Source organism: Antennarius striatus, chromosome 16 (genome assembly GCF_040054535.1).
Source record: "Antennarius striatus isolate MH-2024 chromosome 16, ASM4005453v1, whole genome shotgun sequence".
Taxonomy (NCBI): domain Eukaryota; kingdom Metazoa; phylum Chordata; class Actinopteri; order Lophiiformes; family Antennariidae; genus Antennarius; species Antennarius striatus.
This window is the reverse complement of record NC_090791.1, coordinates 13,515,645-13,531,226: the sequence shown is the minus strand read 5'-3', so window position 1 is coordinate 13,531,226 and position 15,582 is coordinate 13,515,645. Positions and strand designations below refer to the sequence as shown.

General features: G+C 40.9%; 1 protein-coding gene across 1 annotated transcript in view; it reads right to left on the bottom strand.

Moving 5' to 3' along the window:
* Positions 1 to 2,502, bottom strand: part of LOC137610007 (ras-related protein Rab-26-like) — a 37,551-nt gene extending 35,049 nt beyond the window's left edge. Inside the window, exons 1-2 of the mRNA XM_068337398.1 lie at positions 2,314 to 2,502; positions 254 to 364 (exon numbers count right to left, since the gene is read on the bottom strand). Of these exons, the coding sequence (XP_068193499.1) occupies positions 254 to 364; positions 2,314 to 2,502 (300 nt within the window). The remainder of the gene's footprint in view (positions 1 to 253; positions 365 to 2,313) is intronic.
* Positions 2,503 to 15,582: the final 13,080 nt, after the last annotated feature.

Genomic DNA, 15,582 nt, shown 5'->3' with positions numbered 1-15,582 from the left:
GGCCTCCTGTGTAGGACTACAAACTGGCACAGGAGAGACACAGTTACCCCCGAGGGAAGCAAACGAAACTAAACCATGTCAAACTAATTTAAGAAATCAATATCCTACCATGTGAGACTTCTAATACAGGAGAATCTCATAACTCCAGGCTATTAAAGACACTGAGTGTCTCCCATTCATAACATGGCCCCATTTTTGTGGAGGATTTGTCTTCTTTTTTTTTTAAACTTCTGGTCCATTTATTTAAACTCACCCTGAAATCAATGCCTACAGTGGAGATGAAGCTTCCAGCCAGGAATGCGGCATCTTTAAAGCGAACCAGTAGACATGTTTTCCCCACACCGGAGTCTCCAACCAGCATCACCTACACAGGAAACCAAGAGGGAAAAGTTCAATCAAAAGTACAAAATCTATGTTTGCTCTTACAAGAAATACGATGTAGCATCTTGGTGGAAGTCAGGAGAAATCTAACCATGAATGACAAATAGAAACACCATCAATAAAAACAAAATTTAAGGTGAGCAAACAATATGATTTAAAACTATGAGCTTGGTTCCAACATAAGGTGTGGCAAACACTGGGGGCCTGATTGAAGTTTGAAACAACCAGACGTGGTGAAAAAACTGATTCTCTCCCGTGAGGGTTTGAACTTGATGGACCTCCTGCCTGCAGACTCTCAAAATGATTGTCTTAGGTGGGATGGATTGGTTGCAATCTTTCTTGTTCACCCCTGTAAGGGTATAGATCCTGAAGCATCCCTTCAGACTGACAACCAATCACCTTCTCATCTGAACAAATGATATGCTGCAGTCTACTCTTGACCCCTTAAATAGTGATAGTGAATCACATGGTGATGGAGGACGTGAGAGTGACTAAAAATGAAGAAGACTAAGAACAAAATGATCAAGATCAGCAAGATATAATAAAACATATTGATATATCACTGATAAGTGTCAAAGTTGAAACAATAAATCTAAATCATTCAGCAGTACTCCAGTAGAAAACTGGTATTTTGCTATTTAATCAGTATGATACTGCATGTGAGACTATTCTTCATGGTTCCTGGTAGATGAGTCTTTTTTTTGTTCTAACCACCTTAAATTCACAAACATGCTTGTGTGTGGAAAAACCAACAACAGGCATCCTGATCTCCATTTCTGCTGAGCACAGAGTCTTGTGTTTCTCATTTTTATTCTAAGCTGTGATGAAGTTAAGGGATTGATGTGATTACTCTTATCAGGTTAGTCAAGGGACAGGGAGCCCGAGACATGGAAATCCAAAGGTGCCTCCTGGGTGCACTGAGGAAGCAGGGAGGAGATGAAAGACAGAGGATGAGGAATGATGGGATGTAACTGGAGCATGGAACAGATTCAAAATATGGCTATTTGTGATGTGCCAGAGGTTCTCACCCTCTGCTTGCTTGTTTCTTCTGCTTCAAATGTCTTTAATTATCTCTATATCTTCTCTCTCTACTCACTCAAACAGGAGGTAAATGTTTGCAGCTCTGCCCTGAGGTTTTTATAGATAAAAATGTTGTTATTTTTCATCTTTGTCTCGCTGTGGAATGACATTCAAGTAATTACCAGGAAATCATGGAACAAAAGCTTACAAAAGACATATTCTTTTTAATTTTCCTAGCACTATTAGAAAGATGAATGCAGGACAGGTTTATATTTGCAAAGATGCACTCAAAGGCACCCTAGAGCAACAGATATGATATAGTTTGATCCGGTCTTCCAAATAAACAGTACAGCAAGATCTAAGAAAGGGAAAAATAATGAAATTTAAGACTTAATTAAAGTCCTAAATTAGATTGAAATATCGAGAGTTTACAGTGAAATGACGTGGATGGAAGGATTTATCTGATTATTTTTCAAACAGACACATACTAATATGAAAGCTTCATGATATGGAATATTGTAGTCCGTCGAAGCTGCGGAGGGACTAAGGTGAGAATCTGTGGGTGAGAATCTGTCTTCGAGTCGCGGTGAAGTGACACTCGATCTGGGTGAAGGAAACACGCATGTGGTTAGATACAAATACAGTAAGTAACCGTGCAGTTGTAAATGGTTTGTTTGTTAGCCGTCGCAGGGCGCATGTCCACTATTCCAGTTTATCGATCGTCTATTGACACAGCTGGAGTGAGGAGCTCGCTGCTGCGTAATGACGAAAGGTGGTTGTAAAAGTCAAGATGAGCATCAAATCGGGCAAATCGCTCCTCACAAACAGGTGCGTTTAAGTAAATACGAAATAAAGCACTTTTTTTTTTTTTTTTGCACTTTATAACGCAACGGAAACATCACGCATCTTTACCTTAAAAGCGATGTCGTAAAACTCGCTGCTGTTGCTGATGGAGGGTCTGCTGGGATGAACCACGCCGTTCATCTGAACGATGCCCGGGTTGCTCCTCGAAGCTTTGCCGCTCGAAGCTTTCCCTGCAGGGCTGCTCGCAGACGGGCTGCTGTTTGCGGCTTTACTTTTAACAGTCTTCTTGCGAGACATTTCTGAAGTGTATTTACGGGGAAAAAAAAAACAAAAAAACAAAACAGCAACCAAAAATTATTTTCGCACGATCTAAGCTGGAGTAAAGCAATTTAAATAATCAGATTTGTCACTATTCCCTAGAAAAAATAGAGGTGGAAACTCGATTGTGTTGTTCAGTCGCTTCCTGCTCCTACCAGCTTGTTCTTTCCACCAAAACAGCTCCAACACTGCGCGCTGTCGCGGCAGCAATTAGATGTGATGTGGCAGAAAACTCCCCCTTGAGCGCACCACAGTCAGGAGACCTCAGAGATCACCTTAACACTTTATCTCCACGCTGTACACTCATGAAATTAATACATGTTCAGTGTGTGGACACGGATGAGAAAGAAGACACTACACGGTGTCACCACGTGACGTTTTCTGTTGACAAGGTAACGAGATGACCTGCAGTAGATCCTGATGGAGAGGATCCTGATGGCAGAGAGCGCAGGATGCTGTCCGAGGTGCTGAAAGCTGGCGCGCAAACACGGAATCGTGAACAAATTCTTCCCTCTAAAGCTGAAATTTTTGAATTTTGTGAAGTTTGTTATTTATTTGTGTAAATCTCGTGTGTTTTATACCTGGGATGCACTTCAATAAACCCTAAATCAAGAAGCATAGTACAAAACAATATATCAAAGGGTAGCGCGTGTAATTTTTTTAAAATGAAAATGAAACATGCATTTTGTTCCACTTGGAATATGGATTGTGCTACACTTCCGAATGTGTTTGTGAAAATAATATATTTTAATGCATTCTGATTTTGAGCAATAAGACATTATTCCAGGTTTACTACCTATAAATAATCTGTTTACTTTAAAAATAGTTTCCTAAATGTTATTATGATGGCCCATACCATATTGATTTTCTCTACTTCATTCATCACTTCCATGTGTTATTTTATGCATACGGGAGACTTTCGATAGCTGGAGGGCAGGGCTAATTTTACTGTATAATATGTTGTGCCATACTCTAACCAGTTATCGATCAAGAAGCTGTCAAATACATGTGATTGGATGTGGGAAGCTGTTTCTATTTGCATAAGCATTATGTGTAATAAAAAAAAAAAATCAATCTATAACAGCCACCTGTGGAACGTGTGGTTGTAATTCTGCACCACAAGAGGGCGATATAAGAATGTAACATGTTGTGTTCCACACTTAACAGAGGAGGACGTCAGCTGAATGAAAGGATAAAATTCACACAATATCCCTCCCAAAAAGTACACTTTCTTATTATAAAAGAGGCAAACTTTCGCAAAGGAAATACATGCTTTATTTATCATGACATAGGATAGATGTACCACATATCTTTTCTGTTATTCATTTACAGTAGATGTCAAACATTAACTCTTATACAGTGAAACATTGGTTTTCAGGTTTCTGCGGCTTCCAGTGATAAGATGGTTGGTGATAAGACCAGAACTCTCCAAACGATGGCCGCTGGCCTCTGTGCGACTTTTATCCACACTCTTTGGAATTTAGGACATGATCAATTGCCTCATCAAACATGACAGATGCCACACACATTTTTGACATTTGTTGCAAAGAATAGCACCATATTGTAGAATCGCACCTTCTGTGGCCATTAATGAGAGCATATATGTTCCCAGGGTTGTTATGTCATATACTATGAAACATATCAAAGAAACAACCATCTTTCTAATCAAATGCCAGCCTGTCCAGCCTCATTAGAAAATACTCAAGGATCGTAGCCCAGAGACGTTGCTGAGTTCCCATAACAAGAGGCTGTGTTTGTGTGCTTGTGTTTCTTCTGACCTTTGTGAGATATGGTGTGAATAATAAACTCTAAAGAGGGTCCCTTTATAAACAGAATAAAAACAGATTACTAAACAACCTAGGAAAAAACTCAAGACAATAAGTTGTATTTTAAGGGAGCGTATAAACAATAAATGGCGGGGCGGCACGGTGGCACAGTGGGCAACGCTGTCGCCACACATGTTCTCCCCATGTCTGTGTGGGTTCTCTCTGGGTTCTCCGGCTTCCCCCCAGGTCCAAAAACATGCGCTTCAGGTGAATTGGCCACTCTCAGATTACCCGTAGATGTGAATGTGTGCACACATGTTTGTCTGTCTATATGAGGCTCCACGGTGCACTGGCAAAGCGCCCGGAGTGTAGCCTGCATCATGCCCCTAGTCGGATAGGATAGGTTCCATTAGCCCAGCAACCCATGACAGAGGAAAAAACGGCTATTGAAAATGAATGAATGTGCAGTAAATGCAATATGACATTTGATCACCTATTTGTAAGGGCTGAGCCTCAGTTCTTGACCTGACAGTTTTGTAACAAAATTTAATTTAAACTAAGTATCCAACATATGCAGTTCCTCCTTTAGTTGACCGAATATGTACGTTTACACAGCAATGAGGAAATGATTATGCAACGTCTTTTTGGAAGGATGTCACTTATTTGACCCCAGAGTGCCCAGGTCAAAGGTGCTGAGCACAGACAGCTGTTGCCTTTAGTTTCTGTCCTTGAATCTGTCCTCTGTCAGCATTTTCAACACTCCATCCTTGGTAGTGCACACTGCGGGGAGGAGTGGCACTACTTTTAGGGGCTAAAAACCCCCAAACCCACCAACCCCCTTGCACAAGTCCCCTTGACAGCTGAGATTTGTTCTACTGCTAAAGCAGCTGTCTACTGTGGCAACAGCTGGGCATTTTGGAGGGAATAGGGGACGTGGATAAGAGTCAGTGGACTCCCTCTACAATTTCAGAGAAATTCAAAACTTATCTAGATGAGTTAAACATGCTCAATGTGAATACTATACATTTCCTGGAAAACATGAGTACGTTTGTAGCATATGTTTCTGTGTGTCTGTGCCCTTATGCATATATGGCAGCTGGAGACCTCCTCAAAATGTTGCTGCATCAATCCTGACTCCTGGGAAGAAACTGCACGACTGTTCTGCTTTACACTCCATGATCCAACAAGAGGGGGGGTGTCGACAGCACAAAAGTAGATCAAACATCTCCTCTAGTCCTGTCAGCTCATCCCTGACAATCCCCTGTGCACACATTGAAGCGGAGTAAGGACTGCAGAGATCAACCTTCAGCATACATGTGCCACTTGAGAGTCTTTGTCATCTTTGCTATTTAAGGATGGATATTATTATACGGAAGCACAGGTAGTCATAAATTCATAAATTCAAAGACATTCGATAGATAAATATTACAAGGACAAATTACAGTTTCCTTCCCAGTACCCTGTATTCTAAAGAAACTGTGACTAAGAAGTTAAGAATGATTTGACTTACATAATTTCAACATGATAATTTAGTGTACATTTTTACACTCTTTCCTGGGTGGAAGTTTCCTTTGAGCTGTGCAATTCCCACAGCAAACATCTTTAAAAGTGTGGGTGAGCATATTGTTCCCATTCAGGTGTTTGACTGCGATCAAATTGCAGACATACGGTGGCTATAAGTATATGCATTTGTGTGTGTGTGTGTGTGTGTGTGTGTGTGTGTGTGTGTGTGTGTGTACATTTGTACGTGTGTCTGTGCCTGGTGTGATAAGGTCAGAACACTCTCAGGGTTCTGTCACTCTACAGGCGCACCCAAAGGCCAAGCATTTGTCAGTTTACCCAGGGTCAGGTGCCCTGAACGCGGGCTGGCGAGTGAGCAGCAGCCTGGCCAGTCGCTCAACCAACGTCGTAACAACTGTTGATCCTCTGGCTGCTTTTCTTCTCAGCTGCCTGTGGCCCCAGTGCCACGAGGAGGGGCAAGGGGAACCCTGCCAGCCACCATCTCTGCTTGTCAAGACTTAGCGAGATTAATCGTCAGTGGACTGGTACCGCCTGGCACTCCCTCCCTCCATGAAGCATCTGAAATGAATGAAACAGCATGTATGAGTAGAAAGCAAGGAGAGAAAGTAAAGCGAGTGTCACATGTGTTGTTTGTTCAGTGTGTACAAAAGTGCAGAAAAGAAAAATCCTACAGAGTATTTGATATAAATTTTTATCATGCACATAATATAACCACAACAGTTTCCACGTACTCATCACTAGACTTCTTATTACTTCAACAGTGAGGAAGGAGTTGTTCATATTGATGAACTAACATATAGCTGTCATCTGAATCTGCGTTGTCTCTAAGACTCATGGATCTTTAATGGAAGTTTAACCCTTTCAACCTTATGATGCAAGACAATGTGCCACATCCATTATAAATAAGCTGTTCATTAACATAACTTTACTGTTCTGGGTCACTCTGCTCTTACTTTCACACCATTATTTCAGCTGCAAGTTCAGCACCACACAGCAGACAGATGTAGTGGCCCGCTTGTAAACTGGTGCATTTATCTCTAAAGTAGTCAGATATCTCCTTTTGAGGTGGAGACCAAAACAGAGAATTTTGCCCTCTATATTTGCACTCATTATTTTACACATATAATGTACAAAAACCTGGATCCTTTGCAAACAATATGGTCTGATGGACTGAAACTGCCTTGGCATGATCATTTTATTCAGTTTGCCATGTTTTAATGTGCTAAACCAGTGGAGTCAAGCCCTGACTTCAAATATGTCACGATGCAAAATGTTTAATTCTCTTTCCTCCATGTAGTAAAAAGTGGCACCATTAATTCTGACCTTTCCAAAGACGTCATCACAGCATCTCAGTGTCACACTTGTAATTTCCACCTCCAATTTAACACTATTTATATAGTCACAGCTTTTATTTTATTTTGTTTTTTTCATTTTTAATACCACAGTAACCCAGCAGGGGGGTTTGTATTACCAAGGCCTCAGAGAATTGCAGCAACGTTTAATCTGGAGTGTTGAAAATAATACATGCCTAACTCTCTCCGGACCCTTTAAAAGATCCAGACATAAGAGTCTGAGCCAGTGTACCAGGATGGAAAAACTTTAGGAGGGCAATAATCACTACCAGGGGCCCACTTTTCCCAAATAGCTGCTTCTAATTTCAGTCCCCTTATTTATTCGGACATAGGCCCTTTAAGTTGAGTTTAATTTGAATCTGCTCTGCATTTCTATGGGTTGCATTTGAGGTGCAAAAGAGTTTTATTTCACTTGCAGAGAGGGATCTCATCCTAAGAAAAAGTGATGGGTGTGTTTCACAAGTGATGGGTGTGTTATCCGAGACCCAACAGTAAATCTTCACTAATCCGGGTTGCTTCCTGCAAGCATCAGTGTCACAATATTCCGTTGCTGCGCTAGTCAGATTTATGACCTCACACATGGTGTCGAACAGGAAGTATTTGCCGTTAAGTGCACTGTCTTACTCACAAACATAAAAACATGCAGAGTAAGCACAGGGGAGATTTCACATACTGACCATGACATTCAGTGGCAGACAGTCGAAGCTAAAACTAAAGAGGCATAAAGCAGAGCAAAAGCAGAGATCGTCTACAATGCATGTCTAAATTTCCCACTGCCATTTCAATCTTTGCTCTGCTCTCAGATGCAGAACAGATGGAGTTTTGGGTGGCTGTAATTTTTCACAGTTTAAAGGAGGCCAGAATAGAACATGACGCAGTGTCCACTTCTTCATGCTGCATGACCAGAGGTGGGCTCTCCATGTCTGAGCTCAGCTGGAACCATGGTAATAAAAGACAATCACACACACACACACACACACACACACACACACACACACACACACACACACACACACACACACACACACACACACACACACACACACACACACACACACACACACACACACACACACACACACACACACACACACACCACATTACAAGCTGTAGCAGAGAGTGGGCACGCAAGCACCAACTGGAGGGAGCCATGGTGAGCGGGAAAAGGTGTGAGCAGGAAAAGTGGTGTGTGTGGGTGAGTGTGATTATGCGAGAGTGTGCGTGTGTATTTGTGGAGTTTTTGCAGTTGTGACAGCTGGGATGAAGGAGTGGAGGCGGCGTGTGTGATTGGAGGAGGTGCCAACAGAGCAAGTGTCTCTTTATTTTCATCACACACACACACGCGTGTCTGTGAGCGGATATATGTTCATGGACACTATGTACCGTACATCTGTGTTTGTGTATGTTAATATCTGTCTTTGTGCTAATTTGGTCTGCATGTACAGAGCAATCTGATCTTGTTTGATGTGAGTGCAATATGGAGCCGTCATGTAATGTACACAGAATGTAAATTAGCTTCATGTTTGCATGACACACCCTTGTTTTGATGTCTTTTATTCTGTTTATGTGGATAAAAGATTAATATGCTTAAAGTTCACAGAAGAAAAAAAGAAAAAGCATCATCCATGCAGTGTTTTCTGGGGTTCAGCAAAAAAAAGAAATGTTTAACAACCCTAATCCAGACTTGTACATTTGAATTATATACTGCAAAATCCCAAATTTTTATTCAAATATTTGTTAATAGGAGATGATTATAATGACAGCAAACACACAGAGCAAAAATTACTTTTCAGGTTTATGATGAATACATTTAGAGACAATGATTGTGACAAGATGACAAGACATGTTACCCATCCATCCAACCTGCCTGTGATTTACCTTTGCGACACACAGGGTATACAGCTTCAGCGCTAATCATTAGCTTTTGAACATAAATCATGATTTGCAGAATCCCCTCATATTAGCTCTGAACATACAGAATTATAAATAGCAACCTCTCTTGAGAAACCATAAAAACCTGGCCACAAAAATCTGTTAATGAATTTTCCAGTGAGAGTAAGACTGTTTCTGGGAAAACACATTGTTGTCAATACTTAAAGCAGGACCTCAAAAAAAAAATTCCATTTGCCTCCCAACATTTTAAGGTGGAGGCAGAAATATTAGCGGAAAAAAATTAAAACTCAAACTGCATGAACTCAGTCTGCACCGACCAGGTATAACAAGCAAAGACATGTAATACAAATTATGTGAACTTATCATTTAAACCTTTGCATGTTTTTGGCTCTTCACCAGTGTATCTAATTACTTTGCATGTACGTTTGAGCGTGTTGTGGAGGTAAGGTCATGACGGCAGCTGCAGAGAGGCAGGCAGGCAATGATGAGGTCATTCAGCAGGCAGGATTAAGGCTGTGACAACTGGAGCTGTGATCGGTGCCAGTGCTTACCAGGGCAGTTGTGCAGTGGGCATGATGTTACAGCCCCAGCTCCACACCAGCATTACCCCGCTGTTGTTTTTTCATTAGCTTGGTACTGTCCTAGGCCACTGTGCGAATTGCCAAGGCCACAGCGTGAACCCACAGTTGTTGCAGGGGTTTAAAGCTTTTCTCATTCTGTGTGTGTCTCTCTCTCTTTCTGTCTGTGGTTGCACACACTGTGACCCTGGTGCTCACAAGGAATTAAGGATCAGGTTTCGTTCCAACACATTCGTTAACTCAATTATGCAAGCCCGAAACACTTTGATGTATGGCGATAATGCTAGCATTACTGGGGGGACAGATGCCTTCCGACCACAGCAGAGTTTTCAGCTACAGTCGATGAAAGTTGAACAAATTTGACCATTGAGGGACCGCTTATAACCTGAACGGCTTGAAAGACAGGGACAGACGCGGACGATCACAGTGGACAAAAGCATGAAATCAATGGAATGGAATGCTTCATGTTCAGTCAGCGGAAGAAGTTATTTTCTACTCACTAGCTTAATTAAAACTACTTTCAGAAGGTTGAGCAAGCTAATTATTTTGTGTTGTCCTAAACTGAATGAAAACTTTTCTCTGTTGACCTAATGTAAATAATCATTTGTATTAACCTTAATGTTTTTGGACTGTGGGAGGACCCACAGAAAGCTTTTATCTTGTTTTAGCAAATTACGTTTTAATCCCAGACTTTTTGTTTATTCTATATACTGTACGTGACATCTATTTAAAACATGAATGAGTGTGGGTTTATATTAACAGTAATCTAAATCTTTAATAATATCCAAGCTGAATTCTCCAGTTTTAAAATGTTATAACTGCTTTGAAGACAGATTTTAGCTCTTCATTGGTAAGTTTTTCAGTAACGCTTGGGCACAGACCTTGAAACTTTCGCCGCACCACCGACACCAGACAGCCAATCAAACCTTCACTTTCTTTAAAACATTTTTATTTTTGCTTTCAGTTTCTTTTCTAAGCCCCCACTCCCCATCTCCCTCTCTCTCTTTGGTAGTTTTTGAATGTATTTATCCTTTTTGTGGCTGCTGATAAGTCATGATTTATTGGGGGTAGGAATGATTCCTGATAGTGTCACATATTTACGTCTATCCCGCCTAAACTCCAGATATTGACAAAGATACGATGATGACAGACAGTCTACACTTGTTCTAGACACAGATGAATACTTATCATTGTTGTAAATCAGACAATTGTTTACTGATCACACAATAGTTTAAAGCACAGCCGTTCGGGGTTAGACTTCTTTTCCCACTAGGTGGCAATGTAGTCGCAGATTGACATGATAGAGGAGAGAAAAACACCTGTGGGATTAACATAACACTTCCTGCACTCTCCCTGCTGTCCTCCTGTTTGTATCAAGTCTTTTCAAATGCGTTACATTGCCAAACAAAGAACAGGATTCACAGCTGAACAGGAGTGATGCGAGACATAAAGCTGTACCGGGGGCACAGGTCCTTATTATCCATATCGCCTTTTTTTCTCAGCCTGCTGCATGCATGAAAAGTGATGTAGCACTACACTTCTTATTATTGTTATTACTGTACAGCAGCTCTGCTATCTGAAAAAAGGCAAAGTCAAAAATGTAAAGATATTAATGTTATAAAATATATTTTTGTAATTAACATTATAATAATAATCACAATGAATGAAAACAAGTCCCAACTTCCAGCCTCTCACAGGTGGCTACGAGTGAGAGGTGGGGTACACCCAGGATGAGCTCATATATTTATCTGTAGGTGTGAGTGTGTTTGTTTGTCTATCATGTGGCCCTGCGATGAGCTGGCATCTCATCTGATGTGTATATATTTATATATATACAGTACTACAGTGCACTGGCATTGCACCCGGAGTGTCCCCTGCCTTACACCTCCAGTCCGCTGGGATAGGCTCCAGCGACCCTTGACAGCGGATGAAGAGTTTACTAATGAATTAATGAAATTATACAGTATATTAATGTGTTCATAATGGTGTTTGGTTATGTTAGAAAAAATCCTAGAGGCGCACTAAAAACCCATCAGAGGTAAAGATCATCTTATTTTGCACTCTATAACGGGCTACAATTATCAATGTTTAGCAGGGAGTTTACAACTCCGGGTGATCAAAAGTTCATGACCTGCTACCCTTTTTTACTTTTGAGTTTCTGTTAATGAAATCCATCCAGAAGAACAATAACACTGTTTGATGTTGTCTGTCTCTGTCTGCCTGGAAATCCCCGTCTCTTCCTAATGACCACCAAATGGAGTCCTGTAATTCACAATGTGCATGTTCATCGTTTCGGAACAGAATGAATTCATACGCCTGACACTGGGATCTCTCTGCCACTTGAAAAAAATAATGAAATCACAAATTACTACTAAAAATTCGATGTTGGAAATGGATCAAATAGTTAATATTAATATTAATAGTAAGGTCTAATATTAAGGTCTCGTTGGCCACTCCAGAGTAAAGACTGGGGTTTGCAACATTATGGAATTCCAGTGTCAGCAGTGTTCACCTGCATCCCACAGGGGTAAAGAAATGATGATGAAAGGGGAAGGATGTCAAAATGGAATAAAGTGGGTGACCAGACGAGAGAGAAGAGAAAATAGAAGAGACAAAAAGAATAAAGAAAAAAAAATGAGCATGAGGAGAGAACAGCCTGGAATCAATAATCTGGTTTCTGTAGGGGGGCTGAGGAGGGGAGGCAGAGTTAGTGGTGCCTGAGGACAGCAGACCGCATCCTTCCTTCCTGTGAGGCAACATGGGGACAAGGCAGGGCCACCAGAAAGGGTCACTTGGCTGGTGGTTCACTTCCTGTCAGGGATTCAGAAATAAATACATCTGGGTTGAGGAGAGAGCCACCTGTCTGACTGTCGTCTCAGACAATGTTGACTCAATTGTCAGCCAAGTTGGTAACAGAGAAGAACAAGGAAGTGGGAACTGCAGCAGGAGAGGATGGAGGCCTGGGGGGGGGGGGGGGGGGGTGACGTGGCATCATTTTGTGTAAGAGGTGGAGCGTGGAAATGCACAGAAAGTGGCAACGATGTCACCTGACACCCAGATTTTGATATTTTCATCCACACGTTAGGCTTTATGTCCAAATAGCCCCCAGAACTTGAACGCTCTTTTTGTCGAGGTTGATGGAGCATTTTTAGTATTTACTCCCAGATGGCAAGTAAAGGCCTGCTTGTTCACAAAATTATAATTCAAACATGTTTTAATGCACAATGGGGCTTTCCACAGTGGGGATGCCCCACACATTGTTACTTTAAAATACACCACATGGAAACTTGCAACAATGACACTAGGGCTGAAAAAGTGGACAAACTTTGCCACTGTAACAAGGAGAAGGGACGTTTCAGTCAGCTGAGGAGCATGTGTGAGCACGTCTGTCTGTGAGACTGACAGTGTGCCAAGCCGAACAGAAAACGCTGGCAATTTCCTTGAGATACAGAGCTCCACCGCACTCCCCTGGGGGAGAAGAAATAAGGCTCAGATGTACAGCAGGATCTGTCCCCACTCGCTTTGTCTCCCTCCCCACCTCTAGACACTGCAGAAACACATCAGAATGGAGAAGAGGAGAAGGACAAGAGAGTAAGGAGCGAGGGAGGTAGTGAGGAAAAGGGGGATTTCTGCTGTTTCAAGTCCTTTGCTGTAGGTTGTCATCATTGTCAGCCCTTTGGAGGTTTCCAGATGTTTATCATGTACAACAGGAAGGAAAAATAAAGATAGAAATCATAAATTGTTTCACGATGCATCCAGGGTCGCAAGTTCAGACCCATAAAGTCCGCAGATGACTCTGCGGACTGTGCAGAGTGTAAATATGGACGTGGACATCCATATTTTAGCCCAACAGAGGATTTGTGATTTATGGGTATGACTACACACACACACACGCACACCCACACGCACACCCCCCCCCCCCACGGACACACACACACACACACACACACACACACACACATACACACACACACAAATGGACTCTTTTGTACCATCCTCCTGGGTGACTAACCTACCTGGATTGAATCTGAATATATTCTGTGACCCATTTTAATCCACTGATCTACAGTTGTCAGAAATAACCATTACGTGTTTCAAGAACACAAGGGTCATTTTATAATTTTCTGTATTTTAATGGAGGGATTTACGACACAGAATTACACAAATACTTCTAACACCTCTCCCTGTGCTAACAACAATTATAGCATGTGTCCCTGGGTAAATGTTGTGGCTACCTTTATGGTTTCAATATAGTGTCATCATTTATTTCAGTACTTGACATTTTTTAAATTTATACCATTATGTAGATATTTTATGGTGTTCGTCAGCAAACTAAATTACCCACCTGTATCGTATCTCTTCACTTGAAGCCTTTTTGAATTGGTCAAATTCTTCAAAGATTGAGGTCCATAAGATTTTACAGTGTATAAATCACAATGGCAGATCCTCAATCTGCTAATATGATTAAAACTTAACAATGCGATGCTAATATCTACCCTTTAAAATAAAAATGGTTTTACTCATTTACAGTTACAAATTACAGCAAAGAGTTTTTTTCTCTGTTCTGTGAGTTTGTAAAGCTAATGCTAGTGTCACAGGCTGTATCTAGATAGCATAGGGTGATCAAACCACGTATATTCCAGGTTAGCCTTTAAAAGATAGCATTAACATTAATATTAGCATTACACCAAGAGGCTTGACTTGGTTGTCATACAGTATAACACTTTGTTCTGGATGCATCCAATCTGTCAGCTTCAGGTATGTCAACTTCCAGGTTTCATCATGTCAAATTAGAAATTCTTGTGACAATAACTCTAGAAGGAGAATGGAACATCTAACTCTGGTTGTCCTCTGGTTTTAAGAATTTTTTTCTGAGATTAAGAAAGAAGCAAAGAGTGAAAGCAGAACTGACAACCTACTTTTGAGTCCATTTTGTGCTTGGAATGAGTTGGCATGTTTTTCTAGTTCTTGAAGTCTTACCAAATTCAATTAGCTTACAGCACTGGCAGACTGAATCACTTGTACATAGTATTGTCTCATATCAAGCATCTATTTTCTATAGTTGGATTGCTTCCTGTAATGTTGATGAAGATAAAAACAGAAAAACAGACAATGCCACTGTCACTTACCCTGATACCTTTTACAGAAGCTTAATTTACTCACCTCGGCATTTCTATTCTGATGTGAGAATTAAGAGTAATATGCATATTAAAGTTGTAAATCTAGATTACAGAAATTTAATAAGAATAAGAATACACAAAATAATATATTCAATTAAAAATATATTATTGTGAACGGGTAAACATGTTCTCCCAGAGGTTTCTTCTTTTTCTTCCCTGTATAAGGTTTTTATGGAATTTTTCATCACCCAGTTGGAGAATCTAAGGGTCGACAGTGTTACTGTACAGATAATAAAGCCTCCAGAGGAAAATGCATTAGTGAATTTGGGCGATCCAAATAAAATTAGATTGATTGATTGATTACCAAGCTAAATCAAAAAACATGCACTGCTTTTGCATCAACAAGAACCCACATGGCCATTTAATGCATATCGACTACAATAAGAGCAGTGTGAAAGACACAGATGGAACATCATCTGTTCACAATATTACCATAGCATCATAACACAACAGAAAGCTGTCATATGTGCTATTGCAGAGATATGAAGGACAGTTTGCTCCAGGATAGAAGCATGTCCGGGAGAGGAAAAAAAGAAGACGATCTGTGGTCGTGGTCTATGACTTCCTTTCCTTCCCTTTTTTTGGACATTATTGGACAATAGTGGTTGATACACTGGGAAGAAAAACTCCCCTTGTATCCACCCATGTAAGTCCAGACGCTCAACTAATTATTGAGGTGATTATTAAACGGCACTCCTATAAGCTCGTATCCTGAAAAAGCAAACACTATAGCTCGAGCTGAGAATAAACATAATTCCCACAGATCCTA